This window comes from Anabas testudineus, chromosome 10, assembly GCF_900324465.2.
Source record: "Anabas testudineus chromosome 10, fAnaTes1.2, whole genome shotgun sequence".
Taxonomy (NCBI): Eukaryota; Metazoa; Chordata; class Actinopteri; order Anabantiformes; family Anabantidae; genus Anabas; species Anabas testudineus.
Window position 1 is genome coordinate 16,660,945 of NC_046619.1, and position 17,021 is coordinate 16,677,965.

Consider the following 17,021-nt stretch of genomic DNA (forward strand, 5'->3'; position numbering starts at 1 on the left):
TGTTTTGCTGGACTTGCATATTTAGGTGATTGCACATACTCAATTAATAAGTTAGCAAAAGTCCAAATAGTGTTATAACGTTTATAACGTTAAAAGACTGTTGACGCTGTTACTCAAGAAACTGTCTTGCCATCTACTCACTGATGTTCGCTCACAGCTTTACTTTGTTAAATACGTTCTCTTCCTGTCACATCTCTTGTGCCAACAAACACCAGAATAGAACACACTTTGTGACTAGTGTCTTTGTGTAGAAGCCAAACCCCTGATTTGTGGTCCTTCTAAAAACTGGCTGTAAATAAACAAGTGATCCGAGTGTCTTAACTACCTCTGCTTCTGTGCAGATGGTAAAAGCCAAGAGAAATACATGCACAACAAAATATACAAAACATTTACTTGACACGTCTTGCAAGTTACAACTTAACAGCTCACATAACCGGAAGACAGAGTCTTAGCTCTGGGAAAATCTGCTACTTCATTTGTCCAGTGTCTAAAGGGCAAGCTATTTAAATTGAGTTTTATTACGTTTACAATCATGTCATGTCCTGTCAACTTGTTAGCAGTGCGTCAAAACTGGATGAACAATATGACCACTTTGCATTTGTGTCATATGTTGAGTCATTCTCACAATTTGTTCTGACAGCAGCTATGGACAATTGTGTCACCGAAAATATTCAAAGACAAAGTTTTAGTCTCTGCTCTTACACATGTACATCCCAGATCTGAAGTCCACTTAGGCTAGAGGAATAAATATTTCCTCAGTTAATCTTCAATTTCTCTTCTCATTCTGACCTAGTGCAGGAGCTGTGCAGTACAAATGTAGCATGACAGCCTTGAGTACTCAGATAACCATCGCCTGGCCTTTTTTCAAATTGGTTATACATTCCCAGCTGTTTGCACATTCCATGCCATTTCTCAAGGGACTAGTGTTTATAATTTGACAAACAAACACAATAATGATATTGCCATAATATCATCTACTGTTTATCTCTCTGAAGTGCCTGAGTCTCCCTCGTGTCTCCTATGGAACTAGGACAAGAATTGTCCTTTACAGACAGTGAATGTCCTGAACATAGAAGAAATCAGGACAAAGGCAATTAGTCAGTCCATAGATTGCCCTTTTACAGCTATAGAGGATGAAACCAATCCCATCATATGCCTTTCAATCAGTGTAATGAACACAAAATCCTAAAAATGTGATATTACTGTGGCCACAGATATTCACCTGTAGTTTGAGAACAGAGTTATCCACTGCTCACACTCTGCAGCTGATTACACATCATTAGTTAGTGTGTACTCCCTTGGAAATGTGCATGAGAATTTTTCAAAAATGATGCTCTAAATTGGAACAAGTTTGTTTTCAGCACAGATAAACTTGATGGGCTGCAGAAGAATAATACCTGCCTAGTGCAGAATGCATTATCATTGAAATACAGGAGTAGGTACATCATTTTAACTGGAGTGATTCAGTGATTTCAGTCTCTTTCCCAATCAATTTCAGTCTCCTCAATCAATAGAGCCCTTGTCTAACACAAGAAGCAGCTGCCATGCGCACTACATAGCCTGTACTCTTTTTCACAAAACTCCCATATCTGGTGTTCTTTGTGTAATTCATGAATTAAACATATATGACACCAACATATATTCTGCTATCTGCCCGTAATGACAATACACCATCAATATTTGAAGCAAGAAATAAAACAATACATTCAGTAATTACTAAACCACATTACTATTATTCCTTTGTCATACTAATTGTATTTGTGTGGAAAGGGCCTTGGCTCATTCCTATGGCGCCAAAAACATTGCACTGATTAAACCCTAGCAGCCCTTGGCACATTTCATAGTCCTCGTTTCTTTTTATTTCCCTTCATACTTTCCCCATTTAGCAATCTTTATAAATGGAAAAAGAAAAACAATAGTTATATCTATATGGTTATTTCTGCTAGATGGAACATTCATTTAAACAGGTGCAATAGTCTAACACTTGTCAGATGTCAGAAATATAACAAATGGATTTCAAGAGATAAACAAAATAATCTACTGATGCAGTAGTGATTTGTGGAAGAATTACTGACAGATTAGCAGACTTCATTGTAAGGGACCAGCTGTAGTCAAACTCCAACATGGTCAGACCTCTAAATGCCTTCAAGCCCTCTGGTTACCATCCTGTCCCATAGCAGCCAACAAACAGTGTGTGCTATTTCTGGATGATGGACCACAGCAGAACATGCATGTCTGTACTAGACAACCAGGTTCCATATGACTGGTCTGAATACCTTGAAGACAGTGGTAAGATCACTAATGAATAATGGTCAATTTCATGATGCCTCTTCATCTCTACAATGCGAATAGTAAAAATTTGGAAAGGTATGTTTCTCATGCATCTATGACTTATTGTAAAGTGAAGGCTTCTTTTAGCCTCTTGACAAATATAAATGGGACCCACTGATTTAAAAACTGCTGCAAGTATAACTAACTCTTTCAATTCATTTCATACCAACACCAAACCTATCATATCTCAAATATAAGAAAATAAGTGTTCTTTCAAAAGTACTGCAGATATATGTTTCTAAGGGATTCATACAGAAGGACAATGCTCTCTAAACTCTAACAAGATGTTCACTCTTGGCTGCTTTATTCTGGACTCAGGCTTCAGAGGACCTATGCCTGTCAATGCAAATGAATAGGAAACTAAATTATGGTATTTTACTGCGCCAGCACTCCTGCTGTCACTTTATGACTATTGCACACTATGGTCTACATTGGATTTTGAGCTGTACGCTGTGTGGCAGGAGGCAGCAACCTACTACAGCTCACCCAATGTCTGTTGGGAGAAGGAAATATAACAGTTTATTTGATTTGGATAAAATATAAATTTGAAACAGATGTCTTTTCCTTTTTTTTTTTTTTTTTAAGAGTACTAAAAACTGGTAAATGCCACTTTTTTGCTCGTGGCCAGGCTCAGACCACATCCATCTTTATTACACCTACTGGACTCGAATCTAGGAACGCACCTACCAATCCATGACACAGATGAAGTCAGAAGACCAATGGGGTGGAGCTCTCAAAACGCACAACATTATAAACACTGGCCTTCTACACTGTTTGTAAAAACAAAATTAAAAGGAGATTCAAGGTTTAACCTTGGTAACAGCTAGAAAAACAATTTCACAAGGCTCTTCTAAAGCTTTTGATTATTATTAATCATAATAATCTAAGGTTTATGGTAATGTTAATTGAACTAACTAAACTACTAAACTTATTGTGAGGTTTGAATTTAGCTTTAACATTTTACTTCTTTATATAACAAGGGCTGTAGGGCAAAAGCAGATAGAAGATATTTAATAGTAACAACATCCCATCTAAATTAGGAAACAACATGCATAGGTCATGTCTCAGCTGACTCAGATTCTTCTTTCAGATCTCTATAGATGGAGTCACATCAAGTCAATTATAAATGCTGCCCAGGGCATTGTTAGCTAAACAGCACCAAGCACACATACTTGAAAATAGCCTTCAAAACTCTTAGCTCATTAATCAGAGCAGTACAGTAAGTATGCATAAAGGTAATGATAAGTGACTCATACAGTTTCCTGTCCTCTGCTGATCTTGAGAGCATTTTACCTTGAGATTTAAAAGCCCTCAAGAATCTGCTGTTTGGAAATCATTTGAAGGTCAGTCACTGTTCAGAGACTGCTCTCTGGCCAAGTGCTTATGTTTCCTGTACATGTTAAGTGTCCTAGTGCCTTAGACCTCTATCGCAAAGACTGAGGGACCTGATGGGCAATTTCAGGCAATATGTACAGAGCTGGGTTTACAAAGATGCATAAAAACACCCCCTGAACACCTAGTCCTACCATGGGAATACCTCATTCCTACACTGCTCTGTTTGCTTTTAAGGAGCTCCTGGGGATTAAGTTCTCCCTAGGTTTCACATTAATGAGAATTTGTGTGGCATGTCACTCACAGGGAAACCCACTTCACCGGACAACACTAAATGCCCCACCTTATTCTCGCTCTATGAATTCCTTATTTTAAAATTAATTTGCAGTAAGAAAGGCATTTTCTCCTGAGTGCTGTTGAAGAGGTGTCTCCAGTTCGCCTGTTCTCTTGGTGGTGGTGTTGGCTAATGAGGGTCTCGTCCAGAGGCTGATGCTGACAGCTCAGCTCTTCAAAAGCCTTTGTCAAAATATTGCTCGGGGGAAGATTTGAGTAGCTAGCTGCCCACAGGAACAACTCTACCATGGGAATATCTCTCATTTCCTCACTACTCTGTTTACCTGCAGGCTACATGTCCAACAACTGTATGTGACAAGCCAAATTCATCCCGACATTTGTCAATAACAGTGAATGAAAAAATCTAATGCATTCATATTCACAGTCAGAGGAAACAGTACTAAGCTAAGACCATATGTCAATCCACATACTGTATAGACTCACAATTGGTTCTGTTCTTAATGAATAAATCTGCCAATATAAATTTTCCAAAAATGCATGAAATTCTTTTGTTTGAGTAGCATTTGCCAAAAACTACAGTGCCCAGCTGTTTTAAGAAAATCTTTTGGAAATCCAGTTATATTCATGATCAATTTTCAAGATTCACATATGTAACAGAAACCAGTGGGCTTGGGGGCTGACTGCCAAAAACTGAGTTGGATTGGAAAACATTAAGAGACAACTTTTTATGGTCTTGCATAATATATGCAACATTAAACAGCAAAAAAAAAAAAAATTTAAAATGACATGTTGCACAAACAGTGATGGATGATTAGATGTCAAAATGGCATTCTAATCCTTGAACTTTCAGCACTCGGATAATCCATTTCATATGCAGCTAAAACAAACTATAATGATAAAGTCAGACAATTAGAATGAGGGACAAAGCCTAGCTGAGAATATTCATGTCTGCTCCAGTACTTGTCACATTATAATCTGCCATTAGCTGTCTGGACAGATGCCAGTTCACAGTATCATCGACCACCGCAGAGATGACACCCTAGCCAAACTCTGAACAAGGAAATAAGCAGTAAGTTGAGTAAACAAGATGAATCCCTTCCATTAACAGAAACACTGTGGGCTCTCCTGCCATTCCACCATTAATTATCTGGTCTTATGGGAAGATTAAGGGAGAGAAACTAAGCCAACAGCCAGACTCCACTGAGTGGGCCTCCCCTGTTTAATTACCAAAACAACGCAAACAAATGAAGCCCCATAGATCATGCAACAGGGTTGCTCCAGAGGCTATGATCTGTCTGAGCCTGGCTCCAGTCCTCTGTTCTTCTTTCTCTCTCCTGTCTCTCCCAACACCATCCATCCATCCATCACACATTAGCACAGACAGATTGCAAACTTCAGTCACCCCATAATTAATGGCTAATGTAATGAGAGTGGAAACAGGAAAGAAAGGGTGAGACAGGAACAAGATGGCAATGTTAACACGAAAAACGTATTATCATGTTACCATGTTTACAGTAATCTTTACAATCAGATACTGTCTTAGCATATTCCTCATAGTTGAAAACGTCTTTCTTAACTACAGCCACCTCTCTTTTACAGAAGTGCCTTGATTACATTCACATTTTAAAGACATCACGCCAATTTAAGACTCCAATTTAAGAAGTATCTAGACCAAATGTTTCATTGTATAAATCATAAAAACAGTCATCAGAAAACTATTTGCAGTCTCACATATCAATAAAGACAATGATTACTTCATTTCTATTCATTTTAAATCCTGCAAACCCCACTGATGTGTAAACTCAATCCCAACAGTACATATTATCATACTGACAAAATACACATGCAAATAAAAAGGACCCAGTGTGTATGAACAAACTCCCAATCACAGCCAGTTCTCGCAGTTGTTGGTGCTGTCAGCTTCATTCAAACAGTGATTTAAAAATGGGATTGTGTGTTAGGTGGCAAGCAGAGATGAGTTCTGTGTCTAAGGTTCAACAAAAAACACATTTTTTTCTGATTCTGTGCAACAGGTGTTACTAGCATGAAGCTTTGAAATGACAATCAAAACACCATGTTACTTCTACAAAAGTAGTAAACTCTGCCTTTAACCAAGATGTTAAATCAACACTGACTTTTGTGTCTATGAAGGAGGAGAGTGTCCAAGATATTAATGTTCCTACTACAAATGATGACCATGCAAATGTTCTACTGTATCATCCCCATTGTGAAATTCAAGAGATTAGACTAAAGTTTGGTCCATAATGTTAAAAGCAAAAGTACAACTATGAAGGACATCTTTTGGATCCCCTGAGAAGAGAAACATGTTTTCTGGACCTTTTTTTTATCATTTTAATGAAGAGTCAATGTTTAGTAATAAAATCATCCATGACTCTGAAATAAGCTAATGACACATGATAATGAATGCTTTAAGTTCATCTGACAATTTAAAAACATCTTCACCTTTACAAAAGCTCCAAAATGGTCCAGTGGCCCTCGGGAGAGAAATTTATCATTCATGCTGTTGGCCAAATTTCCCTGCCTAAGCAGTTCAGGCCTACACCCAGAAACATGCTGATGATTTATTGGCACACTGTTGATTTATTGGCATGACATATTGGACATTTCCAGACACAATATATAAATGAACTTCAATAGAATCACACTGATATATTAACTAGACTTGGGCATTATGTTCTAGACTGAAATAATACAATGCGGTATAAATATGGATTCATTCCATTCACTGTTTACAGCTCAGATCATCTTAGCCTGGAGCTTTTACTTGTAAAGCTTTCTATAACTAATCCAGTGGAGATCAAACCAAAGGAATATTTCTTATTAAAGAAGGGAGCCCAGTAGAAACATATCATTCCTCTATAGCCTAGGGTATACCTGTAACTCTGATACCCCAGAGAACAGTTAACCTAATGCCCAATATCCAAGGGGTTCTATTAAGCATAGGTGCTGTGGGATGCATGGTTTGCCTGTTGGTGGTGCTGAGCTGAGCTGCACTGAGCCTCAGTGTGTTACCCTCGAGCCTGGTCCAATTTTCTCTTAGCACAGCTTCGGTCCAGAGACCACACTAACAAGCTAAACCTCAACGCTCGTCAAAAGTATATGGACAGTCACTAGAGGCCAAAAAAATGCAGGCTGTTGGTGCAACCCTCAACTCGGACACAATAATTAATCTTCATATCGATCTACCTCCCTGATGTCTGTTGGGAAAAGCACAGAAAGCATGACTGAGAACCTCTAGTATGTTTCAGTTCTTTGGAAAGAGGAAGATTCTCTTCAGCTTTTCCTCCCACCCAGTCTCAAACACACAAATGTTTACCTCCCTCTTCTAAGACTCAGGAGAAACATTATTGTCTAAAAGGCAGAAACAACTACACATGAAGAAACAGAAACAGTATGTATAGAGTGAATGGTATAAATGAATACATTTTACTAAAGCACAAAAAGGATAAACCAGTGACTGTGACTGTTAAGAAGACAAGGTTAAGTCAGTGACAAGGACAACAGAAATAAAAACACTTCTTGAATTTGTGTACATGAATTTTATGATCAAGTCTTTATCTGTATATTTTCTCTCCAAATCAGTTTCTCTGAGATAACAGGAGAATTTAGATGCTCTTGTGACTCTCCCCTGCACCGCTTTCTCGTTACCACCAAGTCTCCTCTGACAAACTGCCTACCAGTCTCTGAAATATGACCCATAAAACCTAGTGCCACTATAAACCCGGAGCCATGGCTGATTTGTGAATCCAATTACCTCCCTGTCTGTAATGGCTATGTTCAGTGCTATGATGTTAAGTCAGCTGTTGTCAGCATATGTCCCTAAGGCCACAGCCTGAGCAAGGAATGGCATTCAGCATCTAGAACAGATCATCTAAATAACTATCTTGATGTATAACAGTACAGGCTATGGGAAGCCAAAACAAAAGTTTAGTTTACTGGTATAAACACAGGGAAGAGGTCAAAGACCATTTAAGGATGTATAGATGTATACTGATTGCTGGTACAAAGTGCTGAAAACTAACATAGGGTAATGAGTTAGGGATTGGATTTCCAGTCACTGGTATAGGGTACATTTACAGTATATTTGTTTTAGAGAGGCTAGATAACCTAGTGAGATCCATACAGTATCTGTGCAATAAGTTAATATTAGATGACATTATGGTAGCAGTGCATATGTCAGTGAATATGTGACAAGACAATAAAGAAAAGAAAAGAAAAGCCCAATTTAGAAACCACGTCAACATCACATTGTTTATCCCTTGGAGAGCATTTAAAAGTTAGGTAAACGCCCAGCCAATGCACATAAAAGGACATGAGTCTGCAGGGCCGTGTACACACACAGGGATCTCACACAGAACTTTAAAAAGGAGAGTTAAAGATGATGGAGCACCAAGCCCCAAAATGAAGAAACATTTCAGCAGTTCTGAAGCAGAGGCGCCACTGCAGCAAGTGAACAGTAAACAGTGTCACCTTATTGGCGAATGAGGCCCATTTTGATTACAACCTACAGTATATGCTATATAGGCACCCTAGTCTTAGCAATTTTTGTGCAGCAACAAAAAAATGGCAATAAAGATCCTTCTGTTTTCTTATTCAAACATGGTGAGCCTGTAGACAGAAGTCTACATTAATGGGAATATATTTCAGTATAATATAGTGCTATGCTGCATAGTGATTACTTAAGAATATTGCAAAACATGACACCTGAATATCCAAAATAAATCTTTATCAATAAAGTTTGTGGCATTTTGGTGTATTTTTACTAAAAAAAAAAAAAAAAAAAAAAAAAAAAAGCCAAAGAAGTGCAGTTGCACTTCAGTTCACTTGGATCTAGCAATTTCCCCTCACCATTTCCTGCTGGTGCCTGTTTCACATTATGCCCTGAACGCTTGCAGACACTTGCCTCTGGGGTAACCACGTAATTCGAGCTTTAGTTGCAACTACTAGTGGTGCTTTCCTAAACAAGCGTTAATGAATAGCAAGAAGGTTGTGGTGATTTTACAGCAAACAAAACTAACATACTGAAAATGAATGATCAAGACTACAAGCGTCCACATTAAAGAGAAAAGTAACTATAAAAAAACTATAATGAAAGTAGTGAGTGCTGAAAAACAGTGCTTGCCATTTCAGAGACACGCATACACAGTAGACAACAGTAAAGCCTAGTGATGGTTTTGGAGTTAAGCTCTCTTTGCGGATGTCCCTAATTCAACTCACCATGACCATGTCACTGGGAGAGCTTTCAGTTCACCCAAATGCTGACCTCAACTGACATTCCAATGGTCCAAAATAGACAGAGCTATAATTTGAAGAACCCGACTGAAAACTACACCCCATTCCTTAGACAAAATGTTACACTGGTGTTGTATCATCCTCCCATAAATGCTGACCTTCCATTCCTCAGAAAAGCTACAGAACTAATATTGGCCAGTAGGATGTGCTGAGAAAAGAAAACTTCCATTTATCCAACAGCAGGGCCCTGACTGTAGCCAGGCTCAGAGCAATAAACATGCAAGTACAGAGCTTACTTTGAGCTCAAACACCAAACCTTTAAGAGCTGTTCCAATGACATTTTGGATATTTTTTTTTCTCCAGAGCTATGACAGGTTCTGCACAGTGGGGATCTTTGAGAGTGAGTCTGCTGATGTAAAATGGAAAGAAATAACCCAAACAAAATCCACTACAAAATATGTATTTTGCAAATGGAAAATTCCTAGGTTACCCCAACTCTTCCAGTTTCATTTCTGTAGTATGCAGTGAAGTTAATAATCTTGATATATTCCCACCAGCTAACCCATGAAAGAGAGGCAAAAAGCCCCTAAAACACAGACTGCAAAGAAAGACCCTTTGCTACCCTATTAATAATGTATTCTGTCTACCCATTTTGTTTTCATGCTCCTTTTGCCCCCTTTAAGCCATTCCTTCTTCCTAAAGTATGAGCCTGAGCCATATAAATCTAGGCTCTCAGTCTCTATTACAGTAGAGTGATGGCTGCTTTCCAGACAAGCAATCACTGTGGACACCCCTGTTCTCTGGTCCAAAGCACTGAACCAAGGTCTCAGCTTTCGCCATGCGCTCTGTGGGGGAAATGTTCAACACATCAGTGTTTGGAAAAACATATTTCAGCTGAAAGGGTCAACACCTACACAGCTATATCTTTGCACCCATATGACAGAAGGTTTAATAAATGTCATATAAATACAATTTCCTGCAATACTTTCAGGATCCTCATAGTAAATAAATAATAATAAATAGATAGTATATGCAACAGCTGAATCTTATGATAATTACAGGGAAAAAAGCAATACACAATAGAACTCCCACATAAAGCCAGATTTAGTGGCTCAATTTATCACCCAGTGCAAGAAAATGTGTTGTAATACAATCTCTGAAGCAGCAGTGGACACAGGTAACTTCTAAGATGTACACCAATAGTGTCCTACATCCCTCTGGTGATCCATCACGCCACGCATTGTGCTATATTCAATTGCTTCTCCTGGCACTGCTGAAAGGGAAAAAGATGCCACTGTATAAGCAAAAACTCAGGTTCATTCTGTCTCCAGGGAAAGTCACATTGCCAGGTAGGTGTAATATTTCTGTGACTACTTCACCTAAAGAGTGGTCTTTTCTTTCCTGCAGCACACTGACGAGGGACAGTTCAGAAGGTACAGATACATGTGTGCCTGCACATTATAGTGGCAGCTGTGGATTTTCTCATTACTAAAGCATAAGCACTTACACTGCAGATTAACCAGGAGACTGCTCTGTGATTTTTTGAGTTGTAATGGTTTGACTGTTAGTTATCCACATCATAGAACATCTGTGCTTTAAGTTAAAAGCAACAGTGTATGGTACAAGCTTAGTTGTACTCTACTTTTACAAAATAACAACTACAGTGTAAATGGTTAGCCACCTAAATAAATCAGTTAAACCCTCTGGAGCTGCCATTTTAGACATTAGTGAGCCTTCACTAGGGCATATTAGCTTTACATTGTTAAGAAAAATTCATATAAAGCATGCCAACTTAAGTTTAACAACTTACACAGTGCCTTTTTAATGGTGAGTCACATGTGATGTTGAGATTGAAGCACATTCTAATACTTTTACCATAGTAAATATGAATTGTATTAGATGCAGAATACATGCCGCCAGCAGAAGTTTTAGCCTACTCCAACATACGTGGGGTTATTGATTACACTAAATGTTAAGACCAAAGTAGAAGACTGAAGTTTTCATTATATTTTTCTGAGAGCAGATATGGAAATGTTGAAAAGTTGTACATCAACTCCCTGGTGAACAGCATAATCCAATATCTTCTAACTGCTTCTCTATTCTCCTCTGCTCAGAGGGACTGTCAGCAGGGTTTAACACAGCAGCACTGCAGCCACAATCCCGTCTCACACGTTGCTCATGTAACACAAATGCAGAATCAGTCTGATGACTCACTTCGTCTTTCATGTAGCTCCTGAACTTGCAGTTGCAGAGTCCTTAGCTCAAATTTCAAGGTTCCCTGTGTGGTTGCTTATCATGAAAGTGATTAGAAATGAAGAGCTCTGTCAGTGATATGGTTGGAGCCCCTGAGTTGGTTGCCTTCAGGCTGCCAAGCTCTCTTAGCTACTCAATACCAGATGGCAGGTTGAACTGCTGCTGCTGCCAACATTGCTGATCCTCACAGGAATGTTCTAGACAAGCTAATATACTTTTTCTTAACCTAAACAGTTTTGTGCTTCACTTTAATGCTGCTTTTGTAATTCAAAAGCTGAACAATTAGACTAAGTCAAATGGAGTTTCTGGAGGGCACATGCAAGTGAGCATTAGATACAGGAATAAACAACAATCATTACCCTACATTAGCCTGCTACAGAGATTTAGGTTGAGTGGTGAGGCGATGAAACAATCAAGTTATTACACCAACAGTCTTTAAGTATTAGCCCAACAGATGGTGTTGCTGGAGTGATAGCAACATATGAAGGGGAATAACTTCATAAAAGCAGCCAAACATCTTGTAAAAAGCAATGTGCAGAAGCATCAACATTGTTTTCTTATTGAAAGCTTTGTAAAGTGTTTCTAATGAATGTTTCTTGTTTTGTTCTCCACAGCAACAACCTCCACAGCACAAGTGGAAAAGGGAATTGGTGAAAGAAGAACCGAATTGCCAACTTTTGTCACCAAACTGAAATTAGTAAATTGACATTTATTGTCATACGACACAATACTGCCAAACAGTTACAGCCAACTTTGGAGAACAACTATCACAATATACCTACAGAATCAAGCTTTTAAAATTAAAACATCTGTAACATTTCACACTAACCTCAGCTCTATAGGAATGTGCAACACCATAATCTACTGTAGGCAGTGGTGACGAACTGAGTCAGAGCAGGACCTTGTAGGGCTCATGACAACTTTGTTATGCAAATTAAATGACTACAATTAGAAAGTGATGAGACATGAGATAATATTCAAGACTCAGTCAGTGGCAGTTAAGAGGCTATACGATCTGATAACATATTCTCTGACAAATCACTTAAGTTTTCACAAAAATCTCTACAAGTGGCAAGTTGTTCTCAAAAACCTTAAACTCGTGCACTTAATAATACTTCTAATAATCACAGAGATAAATTCTACACAATGGAACTGTACTTTCAATTTGTCTGCAGAATAAGCACAAACAAAGGTACAGGTAAGTCAAAAATCAAATACCTTATAAGTTTTAATGTTTATATGAAATGTTTGACCTTTTGACTGGTACCTTTGTAGCTTGTTGATTATTCAATGCTACAAAGGCACCAGTATGCGTAACCCCTGCAGTAAATTCTGTGCAATCCTTGCAATCTGTATGCAGCAAGAAACTACTTCAACACTGGAGGAGTGAGACTTCTGTCTGTTTCAGCTCATACCAATTTATAAATAATATGGTTTATGTAAAAAATTGGTTAGCATGTTTCCATAGGCATAACTTTACTACACTTGTATAATTCTGGCAACACAGACGTAGTGTAATCTACTAGAAAATCAAAAACTCTGCCATGAAGAGATGTTATGGGCCACCTCAGTAGTGATACTAGTATATCCAGGTTTACTCTGACTAACTTAGTTGCCAGAATTTTACACTTACAGAGTTTCCTACCTGTCTGTCAGATCAGCTTTGAGCAGTCAAAGAGATCTGGCACTGAATACTAATAGTCAGGCCGAGTAAGTGAACAGCTACAGCCAATTGCTTATTCACCTTTTGTTTAAAGACTTGTGATAAAATAAATAAAATCACTAGCCTGCATTCTGGTGGACAGTTTTTCCCTGGGTAATTTGGATAACTTTAGTAGGCATGTGTTATTTCAGCCTTCATTGTTGATGCTCATTTCTACATTAATAAGCTGCACAGTGATTAACAAAGCTCATTGTGTCCTGTTGATAATGAGGGGCTGATTGTCAGGGCAGCCATTTCTGTGTTTATAGTTCTGCTCCAACACGTGAGAGTACATTTGAAATAACAAAAAAGAAGAAGAGGAGGAGAGTTCCCACTGTCTTAGACAAGCTCTCACTGAAGTAGCTGGATCTAACATTTGAGGGTCATCTGTGACTCATATTTCCACTGTTGTTTTTCCTGTTTGTGGTTTTTTTTTTCAACAGCCACTGCAAAAAATTAGTAACCACAAATTGTCATGCAGCAACCAATTAAAATTTGAGAGTTTCCAAAGCTGTCAAATCTCCTGGTGTTGTACATTAGTCCGCTCTGTATTCAGTCTTAATTTGTTCTGCGGCACTATCATCCTATGCCAAAGAGAGCTGAAATATTTAAGCTCCTTCTCAAGCTCTCTATGTACAATCTTTAAAGCTCTCCTCTCTGACAGATCTAAGCAAAGTGCCCCCTCCCTTACGCCATTAAAGGCAATCTAAAGATGCTTTCCCGACTGATAAGAGAGGACTAGCGCAGTGTGGAGGTAAATGGCTGTCACAAGGCATGACGGACCTTTTCTCTCCCAGTGGTCATAGAAAGGCACTCAACCCCCATTCACCCAATTTGATTCAAAGCATGTTTGTGCCTCTGGAAGAGAAGGAAATAGAGGAGAAGGAAACTGATCTGTTCTGTCGGTGCAAGATAAACAACACTGTAACAGAGAAATGAAAACCTTCCAATCATCGAAGGACATGGAACACATTTTCATTCACTAGACAAAAGACAGTGGCTTATTTTCTCCTAGGTCATAAAGACATTTTTGGTCCTAACTTTCTTGCTTTGTCAGGCTACATGCTATATTTCAAATTGTGAATTAAAAAGAGTTAAATTACTAGAACCACTGCGACGACAAAGATTTAGCTCAACAAAAGCCTCATTACAGAGCTGATTAAACTTCACTACTTAAAGCATGTGAGCTGTAAAAGCATGTCAAAAAGTAGAAGGAAACGTTTTGTAGGTCTTATAAATCTTACAGGACTTGGGGGTTGGAGAAAAAAGTAACTGGTGGCAGTTTCATTTCTAAGCTGCTAGTCATAATACAATGACAAATGGCCAAAAAATGCAAAGATACTAATATCTGACAAGTCATGGCTTCAATGAGCCAAAAGAACTGGAGCAATTACGCACAGACCACAAGAAACTGTGGGACATTTGAGGTAAATTTATCATGACTATAAACAGAGGAAGCTGGTGAACAGAGTGCCAGAATAAAGCAGAGTAAGCAGGTTAATGTGAGAACAGCATCCTCCCTTAATTAGATCCTGTGCGCCTGGAGAAAACGTCCCATTTGAAATCGGCGATTCGGAAACAAGTGATACGGAAATCTCCATCTCACATCCAAGCAACTTATATGTATAAACCATGCAACTCTGAAGCCCGTGCACGACAGGCCTCTCTACTACAGAGGGACTCGCCACGCTCGATCATGTTGGTTAAATATAATAGAAATCAGACTAAATAGCGTGGGGGGGGGTATGTGCATTGAAATAGCGGTGATCCGGCGTCTGTGTGGATCAGATCTATTGTGAAAACTTCCAGTGTGTCAGTGAAGATAAAAGCCAAGACTCGTGTCGATGTGCAAGTGTAAAAAATGAGATGTGTAATTCATCATCATAAAGCCCGACACAACACATATCATGCTGAGCAACATGACATGAAACACACACACACAGCCATACGACAGTGGACAGAGGCAGCACCGCTCCTCGGATGCGGTCTCAACAGCTGGTGAACGCCCGACAACTACACACACACACACCGAGAAAACGTCCACGCCTGCTGCTCCAACTTCTATTAAACAGCGTAAAGACCAACGAGCACATCTGACGCGCAACTCATTCATTACCTGACTGCGGCTGCACAACTGTGTGGAGCAAACAGAAACACGGACAACAACAAATGACATCTCCGCTGTCAAACCGAGAGACCAGACGACGAGAGCGAACAGCAGCGGCCGGGGAAACTTGAGAGCTGTACCTGTGTACTGCAAGAGAAACATTGTCCACAGAAGGCGAGGTGCGATTCCTGTCGGTCCCCCTGCTGTAGGACGAAGTGAACGGAGTAAAATCCTTGGAAGGAGACGGGGCTCGTCCCTCAGTCAGTCCGCTCCGCTCCGCTCAGCAGACTGGACTGCAATGAGAGCAGCCAGTCGAAGCGGGACCTTTTAGCTACGGCAGGCGAGCCCGCCCTCACGACGCGCAGAACACACTTCGCCTCACATGCGCGCAGCGTCCGAGCGAACTGTTTGCGCTGCGTCAGTAGGAGCGGCGGCCACTGACGAAACTCTCGCTTTTATCCTTCGTCCGCCTGCTCCACAAGGGAGAGAGAGCGCTATTGAACTGCCATGGGATGATGGTGTTCTCCTGGAGAACCATTTAGCCTAATGCCAAGCTTCCCCAACGGCAACTCACTCAGAGCGAACAAGAGGGAACCATTCAACACCTCTCCTGAGCTGAATGCCAAACAATCTAGATTTTGGTAGAGAGAATCATTTTATTTTACCAAATTAGCGTTGGAATATGATCACATCTCCTATGGTGCAGCCAACTCACACCAAAACGCCAGGCAATTTGTGCGCAACTTGTGTCAGCGTGGCTTTTAAGAAGGTGTCGTTCTGTAGTTTGCCAGTTGGAGGAGGAGAAGCAAAGAGATTCTCAGTTCAGTGCCAACGTTTAGCATGCAGACTTTGAGGCATTTCTTTTAACCTTGAGGCTCCAGGGACACACTTTGGCCTAAAATAAAGAAAGAAAGAGAGCACTTGTCCAAGTTGTTGCAATTAAGTAACTAAGGGATTTATTTAAAATAAGAATATAGCTTTAAACACAGCTTTGGTTGAAGCTATATTCTGTTTCAGAGCTGATGTGGACTGTTGGAATCAGTATTAAGACCTTGTAATGTCTAATGACCCGTATTTGTTTCCCCACTTGATAACAGTATCTGTATTTATACGGTTTTATACATTAGCTGGCAGTGTTTCCATCATGGTTGATGTTTTTTTTTTTATCCTCTTAACAGGTATTCCACCCCAAATATCTATGTACTCTTTTGCTATGTCAAGGATAAATATGTTTGAAAAAAAAAAAGCAACTGAAGCTTCTGAGGGTGTGAACATTGTTTTGATTTGGTTTGATCCACACACAGCCAAAAGATTAATTACACAAGGAAAACAGAAGAGCAAACACTATTAGGCTTCCATAATTAGACACAAGCTGTGTACAGAGACAAGAAAGAATGTGCATGAAGAAGAATGCTATAAAATCACTGCAGTGGTCAGCGCAGTCATTTATGACTGATCTCATGAAAAGACAGACGTCACTGCTTTTATGTTAATGTTTAATTCAACTTCTAATGGTAACAACTTGTGAAAAGGTTCCATTATTTGTTTAAGATTATATAAGCAGTGTGCTCATTTTGGGAGCATTCCACCTGATAATTAAAATCTTTTCCCCAGAGAAAATAAAACATCTTTTTCCGAGTAACTATTTCTCATGTTAGGTGCATGGATAGCTTCTCGGTACATACACTTATCACCTGCTTTATTCATTCCACAACTAGAACTGGTGTGTCTTAAACCATTGTAATATAG

The 17,021-nt window shown here is 39.3% G+C and overlaps 1 protein-coding gene across 3 annotated transcripts in view; it reads right to left on the reverse strand.

Moving 5' to 3' along the window:
- The window catches only part of enox2 (ecto-NOX disulfide-thiol exchanger 2), a 146,131-nt gene that overhangs the window by 90,748 nt on the left and 38,362 nt on the right, over positions 1-17,021 (reverse strand). The window contains exon 1 of one of the 3 annotated variants that reach the window (XM_026358273.1): positions 15,413-15,551. The exons of the other annotated variants lie outside the window; for them this stretch is intronic. Coding sequence (XP_026214058.1) covers positions 15,413-15,434 — 22 coding nt within the window. The 5' untranslated portion in view covers positions 15,435-15,551. Of the gene's footprint in view, positions 1-15,412; positions 15,552-17,021 lie in introns of those variants that run through there. 3 annotated transcript variants of the gene reach the window in all.